Here is a 25,221-nt window from a genome sequence, read left to right as displayed (position 1 = left end):
AGAATTTAGCATGATGGGATTTTATGCTGCTGAACCAAAGTTACTTCATATTATCCATTAGAATAACTATTCACAGGATGAACTTGGTCTCTGTCAGATGCATGAAGATGATGAGATTTGTATATACTGGTGTGTTCTTTGTATGCAATAAATGAGGTTTGTCATTGCATAAGTGATTAATTTGATATTTTGTTTGGTGGTCAGTACATAAATTTGCCATTTGCTGCTCTTTTTAGTGTCACTAGAAGATATGAACACAGTACATTTTAACTATTAGGGGATCCTAAGTTTGAGTATCCTAATCGTTTTCTCTGTTGGATAACTAGTTAATGTAAACAAATTAAAATGATATAAAGAGTTGATGTTAATTTTAACTTTGCTTTTAAACATGTAGCAACATTACAATTGTTGAAAACTTGTAATAGATCTTCTAAGAAAAAATTAAAAGCATAAATTGACATAAAGCGACACTGCAGCTTATGTATAAAAACTTGACTACAGTATAAGCATATGAAGAAACTGAAGAGTCAAGAGAGTCCTGTCCTTAAGACTGGTCCTGCATCTATACATCTGAAAATCTACCACTGAGTCCTTAAGACCTCCTACTGTCTTTTCTTAAGATTGATGTAACTTAATTGATTGATTAATTGATTAAATTGATTAATTCAAACTTGGATGGGCGTGACCTCGATATAAGCCTAACGTGTATGAATCACTCTGGCTTCCTTTCCCTCGACACAATGAATTATTATTATTATTATTATAGTGTATCTTGATCATACCTTGATGGGGTTCTGGGAGTTCTTCTACTCCCCAAGCCCTGGCTCTGGATGTTCTACTTGACTTGTTCTGCATTGAACAATATAATGTTCAATGCAGGACATTGTACACAGTACCTTGAGAAAGGATTTAGGTTATATCCAAAAATTTGTTTTTTAATACATTTACCCATATATTGGGTCTTGACTTCACCTTCATTCAAGCTCAGTGACATTGTAGTAAGTATCTCCACTGCTATTATTTTCAGAATGCTGGTCACTAAATCCTGAATATGATTTACTTTATACAAGTTCATTTTCTAGAGGAACATGAGGTCATGTTTGGTGATGCATAGGTACACCAAACTGTGACTGTGTGCTGTGAACATCATAGACAGCATTGGGTTCACTATTATCTGAACCTTGTACATAGCCTTTATCACAGTCACGATCTGTACGACGCATTGTTAAATACTATAATTGCTGTTACCTATCAATTTCATCATCATTAAGTGATGCTGTGGTCTGGAGCTGCATTGCAGTGCTGTGAGCTGCTTCTGCATGCACTACTCATAGTTGTTCTCGTGGCACTGAGGCCCTCACACAGGAGGGGGGTTACATTGCGATGATTTCGGGGCTTAGCATCTCCGCAGCCCGGTCCTCGACCTGGGGTGCCCATGATTATTTTCCAAAATGGCATCTGTTTACTGAAAGCCTGAGGAAGCAATTATGAGCCCCTGTGTATGTGCTGCATATTTAAATGTTATGAGGTACTTTAAAACATCTCTGACCATGTCGTGCAGCTTACAAATAATTAGTAAAAACATCCTTGGTTGTGTTGTGCAGTTGAAAGGTTAAGGTCTTCTGATGACTGTCATGGCTACCTCCAAATATGTGTGTCATTTACCACTCATATCTTTAATCCATTCTTCCATGACAAATATAATTATTTTCTTTATTGTAAATTATGTTTTCATGTTAGCATTTAACGTTCTTTCGGCATCTGTTCTCGTGCGTGTCCTTTCAAGTGATCTCGTCAAAACATCAGTATCCCTGTATTCCTTCCTTTCTTTTTATGTCACTCCACTGTCAAAAAATTTAAATTAAAAGGTTGATCATGCAATATTTTCCTGAATGTCTCTTTAGAATTATTGTACGGTATTTTACTTAGCTTATTTGCATTCTAATACTGATCACATTACCTATTTGCTTGGTCTGATTGTAGAAACAAATCGTTTAAAAAAACAAAATATTTTCTGGCCTGAAACATGTTATGAAACAGACAAGGTGAAATTTAGCGCTAAAAGGTGTTTTATGTCCTGGGGTAACCCTGGAGTTAAATAGGATACGGCAAACCTCATTCATTGAAAATATTGAGAGAAAACAGTTGGTAAGTTGCGAGACACGAGGAAATCATGACATGGTCCAATATCTTTGAATTTTTTGGATAGAAAAAAAGTCTATTAAAATTATTTTAGAAATTTTAAGTACAGTAGTAGGTAATGTGTGTTAGACTGCTCAACAAGATTACATGTGCTTGAGCAGTTAAGTTCATAATAATTGTGGTAGTCCTGTTTAAATGTTCTAGCCAAGTCCCGTTGAACTATGTTATCTGTTAACAAAACCCCTTTTCCCATTAGGTAGAATCATTCTTGGTCTTTTGAATGGGGCTAGCATAGTAGAATGTTAAATTTTTATATTAGAGTGTAGACAAACGTAATATTTCTATTCAGGTGATGGAAAATGTCTTCTAGTTAGCTATATTGAATAAAGTTTACATAATACACACATGAAGTTCATACGGACTTGAGTGCTAATGTTATAGACATTGCAGTTGAACGTTATATTAGGATTTTTTTTAACTTTTCCATTTATAAAAATAGAATTCTCATACATGCATACAATTTCGTATTTGATTTGTGGGTGGTACTCGTATGATTATAAAAAATATGTACTAAAAGTTCTGACTGGTCATTTCAGTGTCTATTGCTTCAAATTTCTGAATCTGTATTTTCTATTCAACTGATGTATATATACATTAGTTTGTATATTTATGTGTGTGATTATGTAAGTACTATTTATGTATGTATATGTATCTATATTGTGATTATAGTGTTGATGAATATTGTTATTGTAAGTGTGTGTGTGTGTGTGCGTGTGTGTGTGTGCATGTCTGTGTATGGGGAGCAGTATTTACCAATGCAGTGTACAGTATGTGTTGAGTGTTGATAAAGTAAGGCCACAAGAGCAATGAGCTGAGCAATCCCTCCCCTCCCTCCCTCCCTCCCTCCCTTCGTTTACCTCATTCCACGGCCACGTCGTCGTGATTAGATATTCTCGGTCGTGCTAAGGACAAGAGCACCAATGTGGAGAAGAAGATGAAAGAACGAGACCAACAGGGTAGGCAAGGAACATGAGCATTTTGGTGCCCATCCCTCATGCAGCAATGTGCCTAATTCAGTACATTTAGTACATATACTGTTCATCCTTTTATATACGCAGTACAATACATGGCAACCCTCATTGCAAAAAATGTCCCTTGGAAGATTTAATACTGACGCCAACTTTGGTTGACAAAGCTTTTGTGCGTATAATATGGTGGTAATAGGGCATCAGGTAAATGGGTAGGAGGCAGGCAGGGCATAACGATCTAGATCACACTGCCCCATACTTACTGATAGGTAAGCACATACCCTCTGCTTTTCATACCAAATTTATTGCATTAAATAAATTTCATACAACATATAAAGTTGCTATGAACTAAAGACTTTTAGATGCTAGACATTTGCCCTGTTTATCTTGTGTATTTTAATACAGTTCTGTATATACATTTTTATATTAAAATTTCTTTGGAAATTGTGTCAAGATAATTACTAATTAGTATGGAAACAAAGTAGAGAATCTTCCAGTAATATTGTGTGTGTCATGCAAATGCGACACACGTGTTGAACTGTGTGAGAGGATGTTGCACTCATTGCCAGATGCCATAATGCACCAAAAGCTCATGTTCCAGAAAAGTTATTTGTATTTAGATTAAATTAGGTCAAATTAGTACTGTACCCCCATGCATGCAGAATGCAGGGTCTGATTCTAGAAATGCTTCTGAAGCATTGTTTATGCTGCTGCCACTGTGTCCGCTACGTAGCAGTTCTAGAGCACTAACTGTGCAGCCCGTTCTCTCGATTTCCCCTCCATAAAAAATAGTGGTTTACAGTATCCAAAATTGGTAAATACTAGCCAACCCATCTAATACTGGAGCTGATACTCATTAGTCCCAGAAAGCATCAATAGTGCAGCGTGTTTAATTTCCCTAAACCACCCAAATTTTAAGGTGGTTGTGATTGCGTAAAAAATGTAGTGCATTTAGTAAGAGGACGGGTTGAACTGTGAATGAAAGCCAGGAGCTGCTGACCAGTGGGTGACACCAGTCAAGGACAAGCCTCTATTAAAGAATATGTTTTTATTTGGTGCAGAGATTCTTTTGGTCTAAGCAGTTCAGGCCTAAAGCAACCCTACACCAAGTAAAATGTTGACTATATTAAGAAGTTTATTCATGATTGGCATGTCTTGTGTTGCTCTTCATAGAAGGGCGAGGGACGGTATAAGACTCGTATAATAAGTTTCTAGGATTTCACCTTGACCGCACCTCATGAATGTAACTGAAACATGCTTCACAATACTGATATTGCCATTTTTTTTCAATTAGATACTAATATTGTTGGAGTTACTGCTTTTGTGTTACTGTGTGTGTGGATGTGCATGGGGAAGCATGAACTTTGTGGCGTGTTAATCTGCATGATCGTCAACAGAAAGAACAACAGGAAGTTAGACGTTTATGAAGTTCTAAATAGTTTTTGTGCATAACATAACAATTTTAGTGCTATAATTTTATTATATAAAGTAACCACCTAACTAGTGATGTAGTTTGCAATCAAGATTAATCCAATTATTTGCACCAGTTTGTTAGTGTTATTAGTTAGGACTGTCTTAGCTGCACTGATCCTCTGATGTCAAAACCCCATGTCCTTCACTGTTTCTTTTATGTATATGTGGGCTTACCTGGTATGTAGTTCTTATATAAAGAATATTTTTTTGGAGGAACATCTTTGAGAATCTCATTAACCATTACATTGTGCAAGAGATTCTTTTGATCTAAGCAGTTCAGGCCTAAAGTAGCCCTACACCAAGTAAACGTTGACTATATTAAGATGTTTATTGGCATGTCTTATTGTGCAAGGGCTACACGAGACATTATCTGTAGGAACTCGGAAAAAGGATATTTGAAACAAGGTTTTTCTCTTCCTATGTTGCTAAGAAATCATACCTTGTGCATACAAAAAATGTTCCCAAAATAATATAACTTTTCATGATAATAGATTCTTTCTGAAGGCCTCAAATACCTATTGGGAATGCTGTGTATTTACAGGAGTTTCAAATGTTACAAAGTACAACATCTTGGGATGTTGTGTGCATCATGGATCAAACATGGATCAGTGATAATATGCACATTTCTTCAAAGGTTAATGTTGTTACTAAGATGTGTCTTTAATATTCAAGTGGTCTTTTGAACATTATATAATGGCTCTAAAAGATTCCAATTTATATTTTAGTGTCAACCTACTACCGTATACCAAATACACTCTATTAAACCTTAATAAACCTATTGTAAAATTTTGAACATAAATCAGGTTAGAGACGCCGGTACACGTTAGCGAGTTGATACCAGTGATTTATGTATGAATATAAATCAGGTTGGGAGGGATGTTGTTCAACTTCCTCCCAGCGAGTACAGTACTGTATAAGAAATATTGCTGGAACAACCATGGACATCTTTAAGAGAAAACTAGATAATTTTCTCTACGGAGTGCCGGACCAACAGGGCTGTGGTGGATATGTGGGCCTGCAGGCCGCGCCAAGCAACAGCCTAGTGGACCAAGCTCTCACAATTCAAGCCTGGGCTCAGGCCAGGTTTGGGGAGTAGAAGAACTCCCAGAACCCCATCAAGCAGCTTAGACTGGTTGGTATGGGTTAGTGAATTGAGATTTAGCCAGTGATTTACATATGATCGTAAATGAGGTTATAGGTGATGGTACGAGTTACGTTGAGTCGAGACTTGCCAGTGATCTACACATGAATGTAAATAATATTAGAAGCGGTGTTGCGGTTTAGCGTGAATCGAGAATTATCAGTGATCTGTGTACAAAGCAAAAAGTGTTAAAGATACTGTATATACAGTATCTCTCATGTTCTCTATCTTTATGGTTTGCTGTAGGTACTGTATGTACTTGGTTTTGAAGTCTTGGGCAGGTGTTAATTACTTCTTATCATTTCCTGACTTTTAAGCAGATTCTAGACACTTGTGTTCTCTCTATTCTCTACCTTTTTATATGCATCATCTGTGTCTGCTCCTCTATATGTGTCTGGACTTCTGCTTTCTTAATCTTCTTTATCTCTGTTCATTTACCATTAAATTGATTTATATACACACAATTATATCAAAGTATCGTGCTTCATATATGAGAAAATATTGAGGTGGTGTGGTTGGATGGAACTTGCATCTCTGGACTCCCCAGGTACATGTACTACCGACTGGGCCACAGTGATATTGTACTTTGAAACTCATCATGGTTCAATGAGCAGTGTGTGCCTGGGTGCTAAGGAATGTGAGTTCAATACCATTGTATGGCCTCTGTGTTCTATCTAATATTGAATACAGCCCACCAAGCTGGCTCGTTAGGTGAGCTAATCTAAGCTGTTGCACATCCACATATGAAGAAAAATATTGGGTATGGAAGGAAATGCAGAATAGAACCAATGAGGAGTAGAGGTGCCATAGGCACAATCAGAAAACACTGTCTGAACATCAGAGGTCCACGGCTATTCAATACCCTCCCAGCAGGCATTAGAAATATTTCCGGAACAAAGGTGGACATCTTCAAGAGGCACTTGGACAAGTTCTTGCAAGAAGTGCCACACCAACTGGGTTGTAGTGGATATGTGGGCCTGCAGGCTGCTCCAAGCACAGACTGTTGGATCAAGTTATCACAAGTCGAGCCTGGCCCCAGGCTGGGCCCTGGGAGTAGAAGAACTCCTGAAACCCTCTCCAGGTATGGCCCAGGTAATGGTTCAAGACCATGTGATTAGACTGGGGGGTCAGGGAGGAACACACGGAGAATGACAAAGAAGTGTATGAAGAACTCAACAATAGGTTCCAGGAGATATTCAAACCAGAACTAGATTGGTATCCAAGTACAGTACAGGTGACAACAGACAACCAGAAACAAAATTAGACAGAATTGAAGTTAATGTAGAAGAGGTAAAAAGATACTTGGATAAGCTGGATGTAACAAAGGCAGAAGTACCAGGCCAGGTATCACCATGGTTACTGAAGAAAATTACAGGAATCTTGAGTTACCCATTAATATAACATAGTCTTCAACAATACACTTGAGATGGGACAATTACTGGAAAGCTGAAAAAATTCAAATGTAGTTCCAATATTTAAGAAAGAGATAGAGACATGAAGCACTAACCTATAGACTAGTGTCATTAATATGTATTCTGTGCAAGATTGTAGAAAGTTGTCAAAAAAAAAGGACTGTAGAACATCTGGGGAGAGCAAATTGTATAATAGAAGCAGCACAACACAGCTTCAGAGAGGGAAAATTATGCCTAACAAACATGTTTGAATTTTATTACAGGGTCACCAAAATAAGACAAGAGAAGGAAAGATAGGTAGACTGCATTTTTCTAGACTGCCAAAAGACTTTTTCATACTGTTCCTCACAAAAGACTAATACAGTACTGTACACTAGATGGAAAGAAAAGGGAAGTACTTGATGGACAGGAAACAAAGGATCATAGAGAGACTATGTCAGGCAGGAATGGAGTGGAAAGTGGTGTTCCATACAACTGAGTCTTAAGACCATTGGTCAATGGTCTGTATGAATGAGCTCTCAAAGGGAGTGACACACACACAAACAGAACTCGGAGAAAAGACTGTATAGGATATGATGGACTATGTCACCCAGAAGTGCCGGGAAGCTGCAGACAGGTTTATCCCGGCCTAAAAGAAGAAAAATAAAAAGCAACGGAGGAATCCATGGTTTAATCAGGAATGTAAGGTAGCAAAGCAATTGAGTAAGTACTAGAACATGGAGAAACTATGGGAATAACAGAACACCAGAGAGCAGGTAGAGGTACCAGAGGGCATGAAATGAGTACCTCAGAGTGAGGAGAGAAACAGAGAGACAGTATGAAAATGACATCACAAGTAAAGCCAAGACCCAACCAAAACTGCTCCACAGCCACATCAGGAGGAAAACAGTAGTGAAGGAACAAGTGATGAAATTGGGAAAAGGGGAGAACAGACACACACAGAATGACAAGGTGGTGTGTGAAGAACTCGACAAGATATTCCAGGAGGTTCTTACAATAGAGCAAGAGGCCCTGTACTGAGACAGGAGGTAGTAAACAAAGCCACCTTGGAGGAATTTGAGCTTACTAATGATGAGGTTAAAAGGAAACTGTTGGAGCTGAATGTGACAAAGGCTGTTGGGCCTGACAGAATCTCACTGGATACTAAAAGAGGATGCAGAAACACTAAGTGTGCCACTTTCTATGATGTATAACAGGTCACTGGAAATAGGAGGTCTACCAGAAAGCTGGAAGACAGCTGATGTAGTCCCAATATAAAGAAAAGGGGGACAGGCAAGAAGCATTGAACTACAGGCCAGTTTCCCTAACTCGTATTGGCATGGTGAGATGTCATCAGTGCTCCAGAGCTTCACTCACCACTATCCTCTCACCAAGGATATGGAGAAGATCGTGAGGAAAAATCTCATAGAACACCTGGAGAGAACAATCTTTGTAACACGCCACCAGCATGGGTTCAGAGATGGTAAATCGTGCCTCACAGGTTTAATAGAATTTTATGACCAGGCAACAAAAATTAGGCAACAAAGAGAAGGGTGGGCAGACTGCATTTTCTTACTGTCAGAAAGCCTTTGACACAGTACCCCATAAGAGTCAATTACAAAAGTTGGAGAAACAGGCAGATATATATGGTAAGGTGCTCCAGTGGATAAGGGAGTATCTAAGCAACAGGAAACAGTGAATAACTGTGAGGGAGATCTCAGAGTGGTGAGATGTCATCAGTGAAGTCCTGCAGGGCTCTGTACTTGGATTCATCCTGATTCTGATATATGTAAATGATTTTCTAGAGGGCATAGACTCATTCCTCTCAATGTTTGCTGATGAGACAAAAATTATGAGAAGAATCAAGACAGATGGAGATAGACAGAGACTACAGGATGACCTGGACGACCTTGAAGGAGTGGTCTAGGAAATGGCTACTAAAGATTAACTCGGGTAAGTGTAAAGTAATGAAATTAAGCTGAAAGGAGCAGGAGGCCAAACACAAGGGAGCATCTGAGAGGTGAAATCCTGCAAGAGTCAAGTAGAGAGACAGATTTTGGGGTTGATAGCAGACCGAACCTGTCTCCAAAAGCCAGAAGAGTCAGAAGCAACATCAAAAGCTTATCATCACTGACGTATGCTAGATTGGCCAGCATAAGAACTGCCTTTAGAAACTTGTATAAGGAATCATTCAGAACCTTGTATACCACTTATGTCAGACTAATCCTGGAATATGCAACTCTAACCTGGAGTCCATACCTGGTTACATACCTTTACATACCATACAAGCACATATGTACAGTCCTTATATACCTTTCAGACAAGACAGAGCTAGAGAAGATTCAGAGGTATGCCACCAGACTAGTCCAAGAACTGAGAGGTATGAGTTACGAGGAAAGGCTAAAGGAACTAAACCTCACATCCATGAAAGACAGAAGTGTTAAAGAAGACATGATCACCACCTGTAAAATTCTTAGAAGAATTGACAGGGTGGATAAAGAAAAGACAAACTATTTAGCACGGGTGGAACACAATTAAGGGGACACAGGTAGAAACCGAGTAATCAAATGAGCCACATAGATGTTAGAAATAATTTTTTCAGTGTCAGAGTAGTTAACAAATGGAATGCATTAGGCAGTGATGTGGTGGAGGCTGACTCAATACACAGTTTCAAATGTAATTATGATGGAGTCCAATAGGTTCAGGAATCTGTACACCAGCTGATTGACAGTTGAGAGATGGCCCAAAGAGCTGAAGCTCAACCCATGCAAGCACAACTAGGCGTGTATTTGAGGGACAGATTTTGAAGTGCCAAATGCAGCTTGAAAATCTGGGACCAAAAAATGCAGAATGCACATACAATTGAATTAAATAGTATGTTAACCAAATAAAGATATTTTTATTTGAAAGGGAATAATTGTTGTAGGGTAAGCAATGCTTACTTTGCTTCGTAGGAATACACTCCACTGGATATAGCAGATGGCAAGTGGTGGGAAACCTTTGGTAACCATAATGGGAACTTGTACTGATAAACAAACTCTAACCTCATGTTGAGTGAGCTGGGTACTCCCATTATTTATAATAAGAATCCAACGTTGAACAGTACGCAACATTTGCTATCCAGGTCGAGGTTGTGCCTGACCAGAAAGAGACGACTAATTCAAGTGTTGGTGTGTGCATGATGTGTTTCGTTTCCTTGCACTGTGCCCCCTCACACCTCTCACCTTGCCGTTCTGGCCTTATTTACAAGACTAATTCCACTATTCCATTGATTCAGTAAACTAATGTGTCTTAGTTTGCACATATGTACATCTTATATGGGCTTTCCTGTCTTAGATGTAGAAAATGGCTCATTGGATATAGGTGATGAATTACTGGCTTTTATACATTCAGACAGTACTGTATTACGAATAAAAAATAAAGCATTGGCTTAGAATGCTGTGTGTAACAATTAAAAATATGCTTATGCTATGTAAACAGAATTTTGAGTTTTTGTGAATCATAAATTTATTCAGTTGTAAGTATTTTATCTAATATCCTGTGTGAATGGAAATAATTACAATATTATAATTAACATTTTATATTATATAAAGTAATTTAAGTAATAGCATATATGTAGCCAAACCCTTCACCTGTATCTTTGGAGCCATTGTCCGAGACCTGGACCAGTTGTGAAGAATTTGTGTGTGTAACTACTAATACTTCCCGGTGTGCCAACACAAGCAGTGGGCCGCACCTCACCAACCAGTTGTAGTTCTCGGCAACATGTTTTAGCCTAGGTGACATTCTTTTCAATTGTGAATACAGTAGTTGTTCAAGTTTGTTGATTTGGCATTTTCCAGAAGAACAATATCAGTAAATTTGCTTTGTAATTTATTAGTATTTTACATGTGTTAAAATATGTAGCAAATAAAGGAAAGTGTTATATATTGTAGAATACTGTACTGTAATGTAGATTGTCATTAATAACTGGTTGAGAGTAGATGCAGCACCATGACTTGTAGGCTTGCTGCCATGTCTTGTGTGAACTAATGTGGGTTTGGTCATTGTGGTGGTGGTGGTGGTGGTGGTGGCATTGATGCAGGCTTGCTGTCACGAGTCAAGGAATCAGCAGAGAGTGTCCAGAACCTTATACAGAATAAGGTGGAACAGTCAGGATTCCGCCCTACCACACTCAGCTCGGCTAAGGGTGAGTGTTGATTTTACAAGGTTGACGACACTGTCATGTTAACATGGACCCATTCCATCCATATTTAAAGGGTCCCCTCGACTTCTTGCTTAAATGATCATATTCTAGAGATTAACCAGAAGCTGACAGCCTGTTTTATTGTCAAATTAGATTTCCTTTTACAGTACTTATAAAGCACATTATATACCCAAAATGTGTTATTTTCTAGTGAATAGAGTTTGACACTGGAGATTGAAACAGCTTTCAGGGATGGTCAGATTTACCGGTACAGTACACGTACAGTACTAAGACTTGATCTCAGCACAGTTCAGCATTTCAGCTCATCCTTCTGTGCTGTGCTTGTTAGCCCTCATAATACTCCAATTATTACACTGTATCTGTGATTTCCCTCCTGTGCTTCAATTGCTGTCTGTAATTTCATCATTTGCTCTAGTTGCTATATGCAATTTCCTCCTGTGCTCCAGTCACTATCTGCAATTTTCTCTTGTGCTCTAATTATCTCATGAAATTTTTCCCATTTGACTTGTTAGCTATTTTATAAAATAGGGTTAATGCAGTTAACCTTTTAGACATCTGATAAAAAAAAGTCATTGACTAGTGTGAGTAATAAATTTATCATCAAATGTTTCTGAATTAGTCACCAGTGTGCTGTTTACTTGATTAGTCCCTTGAATATGATCTTTATTGCTAAAGTCTTTTATAATAATTCTCTGGAATGATACCTTATTAAAATCACTAGATAATCAGTTGTCTCTAATACATTAATACTGTATCTCTCTTTCTGATACATTTTTATTTAATATTTCTTGATAGTTTTTTAAGCTTCTGCATAATTTCTTTATTAACAGTTAATTTAACATTCTCATAAAAAAACAAAATTTCTCTTGTTTTTCATTGGCATAAATACCATAAGGTCTATATATACACACACACACATGTGTCACTATTAATAACACTTGTGTATGCATACATGTCACTTTCTCCACCTTGATGCCGTCTATAATTTCAGGTATTTTCCTTTCTGGTACTTTTCATTTTGATTAAAAGTCGCTTATGTTTATGTATTTTGTGCCACTATTCTGGATTTCTGTGTACGAGTAGTGACAGCTTTTTCACACATGGCATTTATGTATTTTAATAATACTTTTCTTACAGGTGTTGTGCATTTTCATACATCATAGGCTGACCATACATATTATTTTGAATGAGACCATTTTTCATATTTTGCAGCCATCCTGTCGTTTTATTAAAAAATTAAAATTATGTCCCATTCTTAATAAAAACATAATATACTGTACTTTAATATTGGCCAATTGTAAATTATTATTCATAACCTAAAATCATATGTCAGTATCATGGATACCAGTAATTCATATAAACATAGTCACATTGTTCGATACTTAGTATCGATATCTGCAGTGATTTATTCAGAGAAAATAACAAAAAAATACATGTTGCGGGCACAGGCATCCCTTGCCTGTCTCGGATGCAGCAAGGGTTGAGTCCGTACTTGTCATTTCAAATTTGTAGAGTGCTTGTCAGTTGTGCTATGGGCTAGCGGTCATTCTTTTCCTTTGCTTGGCTGCCCATTGGGTCTATGACACCTATGACCCGGAGTTATATGCCACATGTGCACTTTTGGTCTCCATTCTTCTTTGGCCCCTCTCCTCTTAAAGCTTACCTGCCGCTTTATGGGTATGGTGTTCCGTTTCCGAGTTTACAGAGTGGTGGTTGTTTTGGGGCCCCAGAGTTGGCCCCATTGTGTTTTGGAGTTGGGGTGTTTGTTTCCTCCACTTGAACTCTGACCACACCTCTTCCCCTTCTCCCCCTTCCCCTCCCTCCCTCCCCAGCGTGTGTGGTTTGCCCAGCAGCTTGTCAGTTACTTGGTCTTGGCTCCATTTTCTATGCAGGTTTCAGAGTTGAGTTGTTTTTTTACTAGGGTATAGCTTGGCTTGGTTCTTTCCAACCACACTTGGCTGAATGAAGAGTATGATGCTCTTCTCCCTAGGCGTGTTTTTGGTGTCAGTGGTGTTCGTCAATATGTCTTGTGCTGATATTCGGGTAATGAAGTTTTGAAGGTCAAACGGGGTTCTGGCAACCTGGTTCCTGGTTAATGTTCACAGAAGGATTGCTTTCAAATCAGCACACAGAAATAACATCACATGAGGCGAGAAGACATGGCAGGATGTACAAAATAGCCCCACTGAAACGCAGGGGTGCAGTAGGCACGCTGAGCAAGAACTCGATCAACATCAAAGGCCCAAGACTTTTCAAACACTTCCTCTACACATTCAGGGCATAACTGGGTGATCTCTCGCTGTGTTCAAGGGAGAACTCGACAAGCCCCTTCAAAAGATACCTTACCAATCAGGCTGTAACTTGTATGTCAGGCTGTGAGCAGCTGCATTTAACAGCCTTGTTGATTAGACCAGCAACCTGGAGACCTGGTCAGAGACCGGGCTCTGGGGTTGTTGATCCTTGGAGTCATCAACAGGTAGGTAAGCCTCGGCGACCTTGTGTGGCTTTGAGCCTTGTCTCTTGGCCGGGTGTCTCCTCTTCACCCCTGACGCAATGCTTCATCCTCTCAGAGAATTCCTGTGTGTTTTCTTTCTCCATAGGTAATAAGCTTCTTTGAGCCACAATTTATTACATTGAATGTAATAAAATGCCATTTGCTGGGCGAGTCCTGGTGGCTCCATGATTCCTTCTCTCCCAGGTCATCAGGTGGATACCTACATCTGCCCTAGAATTGAGAGTGGAGATACTGGCTGGCAGTGGGCAACCTGCTCCCTTCCCCCAAATGAGTAGGGGGAAGTGGGGTGAACGAGCTCACGCTAATTCCGAGAAAATTCTAGTTTTGAGGCTTTAGTATCTATTGAAGCCAGCAGTGGCTTGTTTTGACTCGCTGACTTTCTGGTTGCTTACCCAGTGAGGTGGCAAAAGTAAATGTTACCACTCCCTACATCTGTGAGGGGAGCCAGGTTCTGGCAGTGGTACCTGGAAGACATATAGAACTCCATTGCTGATGCAACCTAGTAGATGGTACCATATCAGTATATAGTAGCTTCAGGGATCCTCCAAGGCTCATCCAGAAATTGGCATTTCATTACATGCAACATTAGTTTTATACAGGACAGTGCCTCTTTCTTTATATCTATTTCTGTTAAAAAGCTGGTCTCCAGGATAGCATCCTAAAGCAAAATAAATTAACATTTAAATTGGCTCTTAGTATTCATTACATTCAGTTAACAATGGGTAATGAATAACCCAACCAACACATATGAAATGAAATTAAAGTGACGACATTCCAGTCTGTCTTGATTCCACGTCAGGTCTTTATAAGTTAATCAAAATCCAGGATGGAACAAAATATCAATTTTGTTTCATTTCATAAGTGTGGTTTGGGTTATTTGTTTCAGCCATATTATTGTAGTTTATTCTTTGCAATTGGTAATGCTCTAAAGGCTTGATTGTAAATTTGTTTATACAATTCCTTCCAGTAGGCAGGTTAGCAATTCCTGTCACCCAGAGTAAATTGCTTACTATTTCTGATGCCTTGGACTTCCATACATTTGTGAGTTATGAGACAATGACCTTAAGTGTTACACACACTCATTCTTCTGACCAATAAATTATGTTTCTGTTGAATTCCAGAAGTTTACTTTGATCACATTTTTATATTTTGTGAGAGTAAACTTTGTGCAATACTATATTGGCTGAAAAGAGTACAAAGTTCCATACGACTGTGAAGTAGAGGAACACCAAGAAGAGTATAGACTTTAATAGTTGGTGTGGTTTCATCTCTGCAGCCTTTATCACATTTGATTAAGTACTTACAGATGAAATGTTATCTTCACATTCAGTCATCTTTCATCTTGGTGTTTCTTTACATTTCTGATAAGTCCTTGCTTTATTTGGTAAATAATGATCCGTTCATTTCCAAAAGAATGTCCCTTATTATATTAATAACTTGCGGTACATCAGGTATGGCTGGCTTGTCGTATGTTCTTTGTGGATTATAGATATCTTCACGTTTTAGTCTCCTATACATCTCATCCTCAACATTATTCAGTACTGTATTGTCTGGTACAAGGTGTTAGTAATTTAGTTTGAAAATTTTACCATATGCAATTTGGTTTTAAAATGTACATTTTTTAATATTTAATTATTGTACTGTCTTAACTGCTTAGCCTGCTTTATAATGAAGTAATGCATTTAGTAACTATGTTTTGTAGTACAGTAATGGGATGTTTCCCGATGTTTATATTTATCATTTTATGAAAGCTAGTGCTGCAATGCTGTTAGTTTAACACACGTGTTTTTGTTCATAGATGGGAGTGGCAGTGGCCGTGTGCAGATCCCAAGACACCTAGACGTTACGGCACAGACCTTGCAGATTGGCCAGATGTTAATGTCATTGTTGCACTCCTGGGGTCTTGACCCATCATTGGATCACACTTGTGAAAACATTCTTGGTCTTCTCAAACCCAGAGTTCCAGTTTCTTATGGCCTTATATCCAAGTCTGGTAAGTTACCCAGATTGTGATTTTTATTTTTATTAACCTTCACATTCATGTGTAGCATAAACAATTTACTACAGTTCAAGGTCTAGACTCCTTATGCTATGCTTAGAGGTCTAGATTTTTTATGACAACCTCTCAAAAGAACAGTAAACACAATATTGCGGTCAACACTATATATTTGATAAAATGTACAGTTTAGCGTATGGCATTGAGACACTGCAGATTATAACAGTACATTCAAGCTGGAGGCAGAGTCTGGTTGGTGAGATGGTGTCATGACACAGCGGTCCATATGGACAACCTGGAGACAGAGCCCATCGGTGAGACAGCTAGGTCGAGGCTGGTCAGAGGAGTTGTTACTCCTGGCTGGTCTGTATTGATACTCATTCTGCTAGACAGCTCACCACCTTATATACAGTACATAAATTTGGCCGTTGTTGGTGCAGACATAGGGACCTGTCAGCCCTGTAGCTGATGTACCTGCTTCACGTGTTTGGAGAAATGTTACAGGTCTAATTTGTTCAGATTTATTTGCACTTTTCTCTGTTGTTGGAGACTTCTCTGTCTCCTGACTCCTATCTTCCTCTAGGCTAATTTTTGGTCAGTCAGGCTCACTCTGCCCAGACCTTGTGGGTCTTCACATTTTTCCAAAGTCACTTTAATGGCAAGTTTGTTGGAAACAGCAAGTTTCCAACAAAAACATTGCCACAATATATGGCAAGTCATATTAAAGTCAATGTTGCAAGAATATTACACTTCTGGAAAATTAGTTTTTGAGATATATATAAAATTTGTGTGTACAACATGCGTTTTCTGTTATTGTTTCACTATGGTTGCCGTTATTATATTTGCAGGGTATATGTCACTGTTTATGCCTACCTGGCACCCAGTACGAGAAGCAGATATGCCCCCAATTACTTTACCTCCCGACCTGGCTGCTGAACTTCCCCCAGAGATGGTGCAGCTGGAGCACAGAACGCAGGTAGTGCTTTTTCACGCTCGTCTGTTTTACATACTGTATTGCCCGCTGGAGGATAAGGGTTGCAAGTGTTGCCATTAACCACGTAATGAAACAGAAATGTATTCTAAACAAGTATTTTATCTCTAAATTCACTAGAGAAAAACTTGTCTATGTGCACAGTTGATCCGATTTATAGTGTGTTAGGGTAACAAGTTGAGTAAACTAGTAGTAAGACCAATCACTTTGGACAAATTTATTCCTATTCTCTTTAAACATATTTGTAATAGTGGTAAAGATGGCAATATTAAATATCTAAGACTTTAGTAAGGCTTTAGATTCTGTTTAACTTTAAAGATTATTAAAGCAGAGATATGCTTGGTGTTGGAAGGGAAGGGAACTATCAGGAGAAAGGGCCAAGCCATCACAACTATATAGCACTGGGAAGGGATCAGGATAGAATTTGGGATGGGACAGGAGGAAGGAATGGTGCCCAACCACCTGGACGGTCAGGAATTGAACGACAACCTGCATAAAGCGAGACCGTCGCTCTACCGTCCACCCCAAACATTAGAGAGGGCCTCATAAACTGAATCAAGGCATGTTTAGCTTATATGAAAGAGATGTGGATCAACATAAATAGTCAAATCTGAGTAGGGAACAATTGCAAGAAGAGTACCCCCTGGGACCTCTCTTGTTCACATAATGATTGGCATGGGCCATTTGGCCTTCTGCAAGTTCCTTTATTAGTGTTCTTAAGTAATGTAATTGTTAGTGCATTTTGTTTATTTGCTTCAGGAATGCCTTGCTATGCTTTCTCAAACAGTTCTATGTTTTCTAGGGGGAGCCCCTACTGCTCCCCAGAGCTATCCAGGCTGATAGCGATAGTCCTAACTTTTGGCATCACTTGATGTGGGTGGAGTTCTAGGCCTACCGCAGACCACGGCCAGAAACTGGCCCCCCTCAGAGAGGCACGAGGAGCAATGGCCTATAGAAATGCATATGTGATTTTGGAGCATTCTATATCTGCCATCGACTAGACCTTTGTGACGGCGATCCACACCTTCAGTTCCTCGGCTGATGGGATAAGGCATTGGTTTCTGAGGGTTGGGTCGGGGAGCTTCATGCTGTCCTCTGGCGCAGGGGTTTCTGCTCTTTTGGTCATAGAGATGGGTTTGTTCGTCTGATGCCTTATCCTTCTTTTCTGGCGAAGAATGAGACTACTGCTTTCCGGAGGAGGTCCGGAAACCAAACCCTTATATAGTACCTGATATTACTTATCGGGTCCTTGGATTGTTGATACTTGGTTGGTCAGGCCGGGGGTGCATCATGTTTTGTGTCCAGTTGCGGCCCTCTGCCATTATTTGCGCACCATGGCTTCTGTGTCCAGGGACACGCTTTGGGTTGATCCAGTTTCCCTTCTTCCCTGTTCGTGGGTACGGGACTCTCAGGTCATCCGCAGGGTTATTAAGTCTAGCCAGCCTGCGGTCTATCCCCGTGCCCATGACATTTGTAAGTTCGCTGCTCTTGCTGTTTTGGGAACATGTCTTGGGCTGACATTCGGGCATGGGGTTTTTGGCAGTCGAACAGGGTCCTGGCTGCACGCTACCTCTTGAACATTCCTGGGCGTAGTTGGGCCTGCGTCACTTTGGGTCGGCAGCTGCAGCCTGTCTCGACTTCGAGTTGAGGTGTGGAGCATCGACCGCCTCCCGGGTAAGTCCCCTTTTTTTCCTTAGTCTTTGGTGAAGGTAGCTCTGGGGAGCCATAGGGGCTTCCCTCCAGAAAAACTAGTGTTGAATGTAATGAAACGCCACTTTTCTGGGTGAGTCCCGGAGGACTCCCCGGCAACCCTCCCTCCCTCCGGCCGGTAGTTTCCGCGTATTTTGGATATCCATCTTCGGAACTGAAAGTGTGGATGGGTCTGGGGCTTCCCCTTCCTCCTCCCAGGGAGGGGGAAGCTACGCAGACTATGTGGCAGCGTCTCGTGTGATGTCATGCTTGTTTGCTCGTTTTCCCTTGGAGAAGTTCTATCCATTTGTTTCGTTATTTTCATTGGTTTTACCAGAATAGGGGTTTGTTTTGGGGCACTTACCTTTCTGGGTGCCTGTCCCGGTCGATGGCAGATATAGAATGCTTCAAAATCACATGTGCATTTCTATAGGCCATTGCTCCTCGTGCCTCTCTGAGGGGGCCAGTTTCTGGCCGTGGTCCCCAGTAGGCCTAGAACTCCACCCACATCGACTGATGCCAAAAGTTAAGACTCTCCCTATCAGTCTGGATAGCTCCGAGGAGCCTCCAGGGACTTGCCTAGAAAATGGCGTTTTAATTACATTCAACACTGTTTTTTTGTGCTCTGATATCCAGATGCACATCATCACAAGAACTTGATTTATCTATGTGAAAATATTAAGGCCATTCGAATTGGAGTGATCCCACTTCCTGGGAAATGCTTAGTGTGCCTGAGGAGTCCAGAGATGCAGTTACGATCTCTTCACTCATACTCTATATTTTCTCATTGCTATCCAGATTTTTAAGTATTTATTTAATTTAAATTATTATGGATCTTGCCAAGAAAAGTAATAATAGATGACTACAGAATGTTGTTAAATAAGTTCATCATTATTCAAGCATAATACTAAAGGGATATAGACCATAGGACTTGGTAACAAACCAACCTGTCCTCTTAAAAAGAACGTCGCTTTTGGCCATTTGCCCGCATGGCCGAATATGGGCGTAATTTGAAAATGAAAAAAAGATGAAAATAAATTTGGGATTTTTTTTTCAACAACAGGAAGTTAAGGGTCCTCTGATAGGTTAGGTGGGCAGGAAATTCTCATAAAGTTTCAAAACGGTATGAAAAACGTTAATGGAAAGTTGCCTCTTCTAAGCTTGCCGAGTAAGTTGGACGACTCAAACAGAAAACGGAACAGTACATCAATTTTGTGAGTCGATTTCATTTCAAATTACGTCCAAATTTGGCCATAGCGCGCATATGAGCGAAAAGTGACTTTATTTTTAAGAGGACGGGTTGAACAAACACTGAAGGCTGATCCATATACTTTATCTGTGATCCACCATATTTGTCGAGGTGAATGAGAAACATGTTCTCAAATGTACTTGACTGAATGCAGGTTTAAATATTTAAATACATTTGATAATACATTGGTACTGTTACAAGGTCTAGGTTACAACATTGGTACTGTTACAAGGTCTAGATACACCTGCATAAGAGTATTAGAACATGTGGCTAGAATGCTTATTACTTCTCTGACCTTCATCTAGTTGTTACTGAAATGTTGTAATCAATATTCTGAGATCATTACGTTATAATGATTACAATTTCTCACAGATGATAGCAGAATGTGACATTTCTAAAGTTTTGCTTCATTATTGATTTTTAACTCTTAAAGAACTCTAATCACTTTCTGTGACTACTTCCAGCTCCTGATTCACCAAATGTAAATATATTTACATTAAGTTTGTGAACTATTATTTGTCACATGATCCACAGTGTAGAATTTTTAATTAGATGAACCATTTAAGGGTTAACTATTAAAATTTCTTACAAATCATCATAGGATTATAAAGTTGCAAAATTTTGCTACATTATTTATTTTAAAAGTATTAATAATATGACAATGTAAACATTTCATTTCTTTATTTATTTGATTAAGTTGTTCATATCATTTCTACACCTGACACTCAGACTGTAGATTGCTTGGCATGTTTTCTGATAATTGAATTAAGCAGTTTGAGATGTAACAAGGTGGATAATGTGCATGGAATACTGATGAGAGGAGGGCTCTCTAGGTGTTCACGGGTCGTGGGCACTGGGAGGTGTCGCCGGCACTCACCACCCACCACCTCCTGGCACTGGTCTCGGTTGCCAACACACTCCAGGACATGAATGCTGCAACGCTCATCCCTGAACAGGAACGGCGACGCAAAAATCACATGTGAGTTGATGTTGGACGTTTAATTTGCTGAATATAAAGGATAAGCTTATATTTAAAGGGAATATTGGTATAGGAAGGACTTAGCTTGCAGAAGACTGTGTTAAAACAATTTTAGACTTTTACAATGACTTGTTCAGTAACCAATCCATTGGTATTAGGAAAAATTACAGCACTGTAATATTGATATTTCCTGTACATTGGCCTCGCTAGGTTAGGCGGGGTTTCCAGGTTTCATGCATATCAGGTTAGGCAAAACAGTTTTATTTTAAGGGAGTGGTAAATCACGAGAATAGGTGATGTACAGACTATTGTGTAAATGTGTTCATTCTCCACAACTCGTGTGATAGAACCTTTTTGGGCTACCTTACAGCAAACTGTATTTCAGGTATTGTTTAATGTGTATTACTTAAAAATGTTGCTTGTAAACTTGCATACTTGCTTTTGTACTTCAAAAGGTACATAATGTATGAATGTGTGTATGAAATGTGCTTTAAAAGTTTTTATATTTATCTTATAGTACCTGTTTTGTTTGAAGACTGGTTTGCAAAAGTGAAAGATCTCCTTAACACATGTCTGGTGTTTCTAAACTCTTCCCTTAAATAGATATTACTTCCTCTCTTTTCTAGTGCAATGTAATTGGAAGAATAGTGCAATGTAATGTGGTGCCTGGGAAATTACAGAAGGAAATCAATTATTGTTTTTGCGCCAGAAGTTTTGTACACAAGATCAGGCAGTCAGTGTAGTCGGGTTTCTTTCATGACGTTTACATGACTTGTTTGGAATTTTGTATTTAATGAAGAGTTATAATATCTAGAAAAGTTATGCAAATAGAAGTAGATAAAGTACCTAAGTGGAGGAAGGCTTGGATGAAGGAGTTCCTTGCAGACACACGGTGTGCAGCGGAGATTGATAATGGTGGTGACACGCCCCATGACAGTTAGTGTGTGAGTAACCTTCAGAAAATTGGGTAAAGGAAATGAACTGTGAATAATACCACCAGATGTTTTTTCACCAGAAAGATTCATTATTGCTAAAGTATATGTTGCATGTGTTGGTACATGTAAGAAGTAACATAGATGGAGAGATGTGTGACATAAAGTACTAACACAAAATGCATAAAGTAGAAGACGTATGAAGACACGCAACGCATTGGCTCAGAGTTCATAGTCATCAGCTAGGGGAAACATGAGTGTTGGATATGAGCCAATACTGAATACTGGTTCAAATTAGAAGACAAGATGGAGAGAGGGATTAGGATAACTATTTACAAGTTTGCCAGGAAGATATGAAGGGTGTGAAAGTGAAGAGTTCTGGAGTCCTATTAAAAATAGAACCAAAACCTGCAGAAGCAAACTGAAGAACAAAAATAACAAAATACATTAATGTTTTCTTTGACAAATATTGGTAGGTCTGGGAGCCGGTCGGCCGAGCGGACAGCACGCTGGACTTGTGATCCTGTGGTCCTGGGTTCGATCCCAGGCGCCGGCGAGAAACAATGGGCAGAGTTTCTTTCACTCTATGCCCCTGTTACCTAGCAGTAAAATAGGTACCTGGGTGTTAGTCAGCTGTCACGGGCTGCTTCCTGGGGGTGGAGGCCTGGTCAAGGACCGGGCCGCGGAGACACTAAAAAGCTCCGAAATCATCTCAAGATAACCTCAAGATAGGTGGTTAGAATCACTCAAGGAGAAGGAAGGTCATCAGATCCACTGTTCTCTCTTATGAATTCTAGTAGTAGATGATGAGCATAGTACGTCGGTATGTTTAGTGACTGTCGGGACAAAATGTTAGGTTAAGTAAATGATGCTGTTAAGGTCCTTGATAAAGCCCAAGTATGAATATTAATAAAACAATTTATTAATTCATTTAACATATAAAATAGGAAGTACAGTAGTATCATCAGATATTTCTTCTTACCATTTTAAACATTATTCAATGAAATTCTTATTGGCTTATGGGCAAATTAATCGATAACTGTTGTAAAATTCTGGCCTGCTATGAAGCTCCTACAGTGATTCTATATACAGTATTTGACAAATCTTTATATTCACAAGTATTCCATACATTTTTATAATTTGAAAACAGATGACATGCCCAGCAATAGGTGCTTTACACACTGCGATTACATTTTCAGTTTGGGGGTAATAAATCCAAATAAATGAGTGCACCATCAAGTCACCTCTTGAAAGTCAACAGAATTTCTTAAGTTGACCAGATAACAGTAACCTCTCACAGTAATACCATCTCTTTCAAAATGAACTCTTAACAGATTTAAAAGTTTACCATTATTAACTGACTATATTTTTCCAAAATGTTAGTATTGTCATTCAATTACCTGTACTGTACTATGGTAATGATTCTAATAGACGCTAAAACTGTAAAAGAGACACAAAATTTTTATTATTATTATTATTACGTATATGAATTTATGATTTAATTTATTGAACTGGTAATGGTATAGGGGTGCCAACCCCTCCGCTGCTACTAGTTGGGGAGGACCCGGGAGGACACTGTGCTTACTTTGTCGAAATCTTTAGCAAAGTTAATTATACTCATTGATAATAACAAATATTATTGAGGAGACATTAAAGCATCAGGATGCTTTGCTTTCCATAAGATGTAGATTGATCTGAACCTTATTTACATTGTTTTGGAAACAGGGAAGTATCAAAAGTTAAATGATTTGTTTTCATCTTATGTCTGGCAGGGGGCATATCATGTTATTCTTCAAGAGGATGGAACAAGATTACTGCAAATGGAATGTTGCATATTTGAGGAACAGATTTTAAATTGGCAAATGCCACTTGAAAATCTGAGACCAAAACAAAAATGCTGAATACTATATACAATTGAATTAAATTATATGTAATAAATAAATAAAGATATTTTAATTTGGAAAGGAATAATTTTGATAGTGTATGCAGTGCTTAACTTTCCTCTTAAGAATACACGCCACTGCACACATCGTAGTATGTCATATATTGAAAAATACATCATTTGTCCATCTTTACAGCCAAAGCTCCAAAGCCAACCCATCATCGACCAACCATGAAGATGAATTTTCTCGGCAACAGTCTGTGATAAAACAAGGTTGGTCAACACTGACAGCTCTGCACACAGTTCTCCTCCCTGACTGTGTGGTGGCTTCTGGAGCCCCGGCCTACCAACCTCCCATGGTGGAAATTCTTGCTCGCAGATGGCAAGATCGCTGCCAAGAGGTACCATTCACCTGTGCATGTTGACAGATTTAGGGAGAACTCTTGTGTAATGGCTATCTGTTCAATAATTTAATATAATTTATAAAGTTTTTTGGACTTGCATAATACTGAGCTGTACCCACTTTCCTAATAGATTCCTGATACTTATGTTGATTAATTTAATTTTTGATTATCATTAACCTGTTTTCACTTTCAAAAAGTATAGTCATCAGCCTTGTGAAGAATAGCGAGAAAAAGTTAGAAGCATAAACAAAAATCAAAATGTGTGTGAAACTTTTTGATATTGCTGTCAGTTTCATTCCTGCTTGGATATGTAATATGCTTGCTGCCTATTTACTACAGTTGTAATTGGGGTTTTGAGATGTCATTCTAAGTCATAGACAATATATGTGGATTAGTTAGCATATCAGGTGTTTTAGCATGAATGCAAATGCCTATATTAATTCTTCATAATATTTCAACCCCATATATTGGTTTCTGTTGTTTCTGTTGTGTGTCACTGGGAATGTGGGGTTCAGCGGTGGGAGGGATCGCAGCCTCCTCTGCTGACATAGAAAAATGCCAAGATCATGGCACTGTAGTCATCATGAAGATGATACTTTGCCTGTAAGAATTTCATCAAATCTAACCATTGTTGATAAGGCTGTTACATAAAAAAATATTATCTTTATTTAAGTCTACTTCTAACTTTGTGCTTTTTTACTTCAGTGTCATTCTTCTGGCTAATGCATAGCAGAGAGACTAAGAGTGTTATATTGTATAATGATAAGGCATGCAGGTTAGGGCCACAGGGGTCCTGTGGTCTAGGGGCCAGATTCACAAAAGCACTTACGCAAACACTTATGAACCTGTACATCTTTTCTCACTCTTTGGTGGCTTTGTTTCCAATTATTAAACAGTTAATGAGCTCCGAAGCACCAGGAGGCTGTTTATAACAATAACAACAGCTGATTGGCAAGTTTTCATGCTTGTAAACTGTTTAGTAAATGTAACCAAAGCCGTCAAAGATTGAGGAAAGATGTACACATTCGTAAGTGCTTGCGTAACTGCTTCGTGACTCTGGCCCTAGGACCACAGGGGGTCCTGTGGTCTAGGACCACAGGGGGTCCTGTGGTCTAGGACCACAGGGGGTCCTGTGGTCTAGGGACACAGGAGTCCTGTTCCATATAGTTTTTTTCTTTTTCCATTGGGAAGTAGGGTCAAAG

General features: G+C 39.1%; 1 protein-coding gene across 9 annotated transcripts in view; it reads left to right on the top strand.

The window, feature by feature from the left end:
• Positions 1–25,221, top strand: part of Rbcn-3B (WD repeat-containing protein Rbcn-3B) — a 95,554-nt gene that overhangs the window by 50,186 nt on the left and 20,147 nt on the right. For 4 of the 9 annotated variants that reach the window (XM_045736975.2, XM_069326313.1, XM_045736973.2 and 1 more), the window contains 6 exons: positions 3,090–3,158; positions 11,260–11,364; positions 15,696–15,890; positions 16,742–16,869; positions 20,656–20,801; positions 23,812–24,016. In XM_045736975.2, coding sequence (XP_045592931.2) covers positions 3,090–3,158; positions 11,260–11,364; positions 15,696–15,890; positions 16,742–16,869; positions 20,656–20,801; positions 23,812–24,016 — 848 coding nt within the window. The remainder of the gene's footprint in view (positions 1–3,089; positions 3,159–11,259; positions 11,365–15,695; positions 15,891–16,741; positions 16,870–20,655; positions 20,802–23,811; positions 24,017–25,221) is intronic. The other 5 variants (XM_069326314.1, XM_069326316.1, XM_045736976.2 and 2 more) reach the window with 2 other exon arrangements.

This window comes from Procambarus clarkii, chromosome 18, assembly GCF_040958095.1.
Source record: "Procambarus clarkii isolate CNS0578487 chromosome 18, FALCON_Pclarkii_2.0, whole genome shotgun sequence".
Taxonomy (NCBI): Eukaryota; Metazoa; Arthropoda; class Malacostraca; order Decapoda; family Cambaridae; genus Procambarus; species Procambarus clarkii.
Note: the sequence above shows the minus strand (reverse complement) of the source record. Positions and strands in the feature narration are given on the sequence as shown.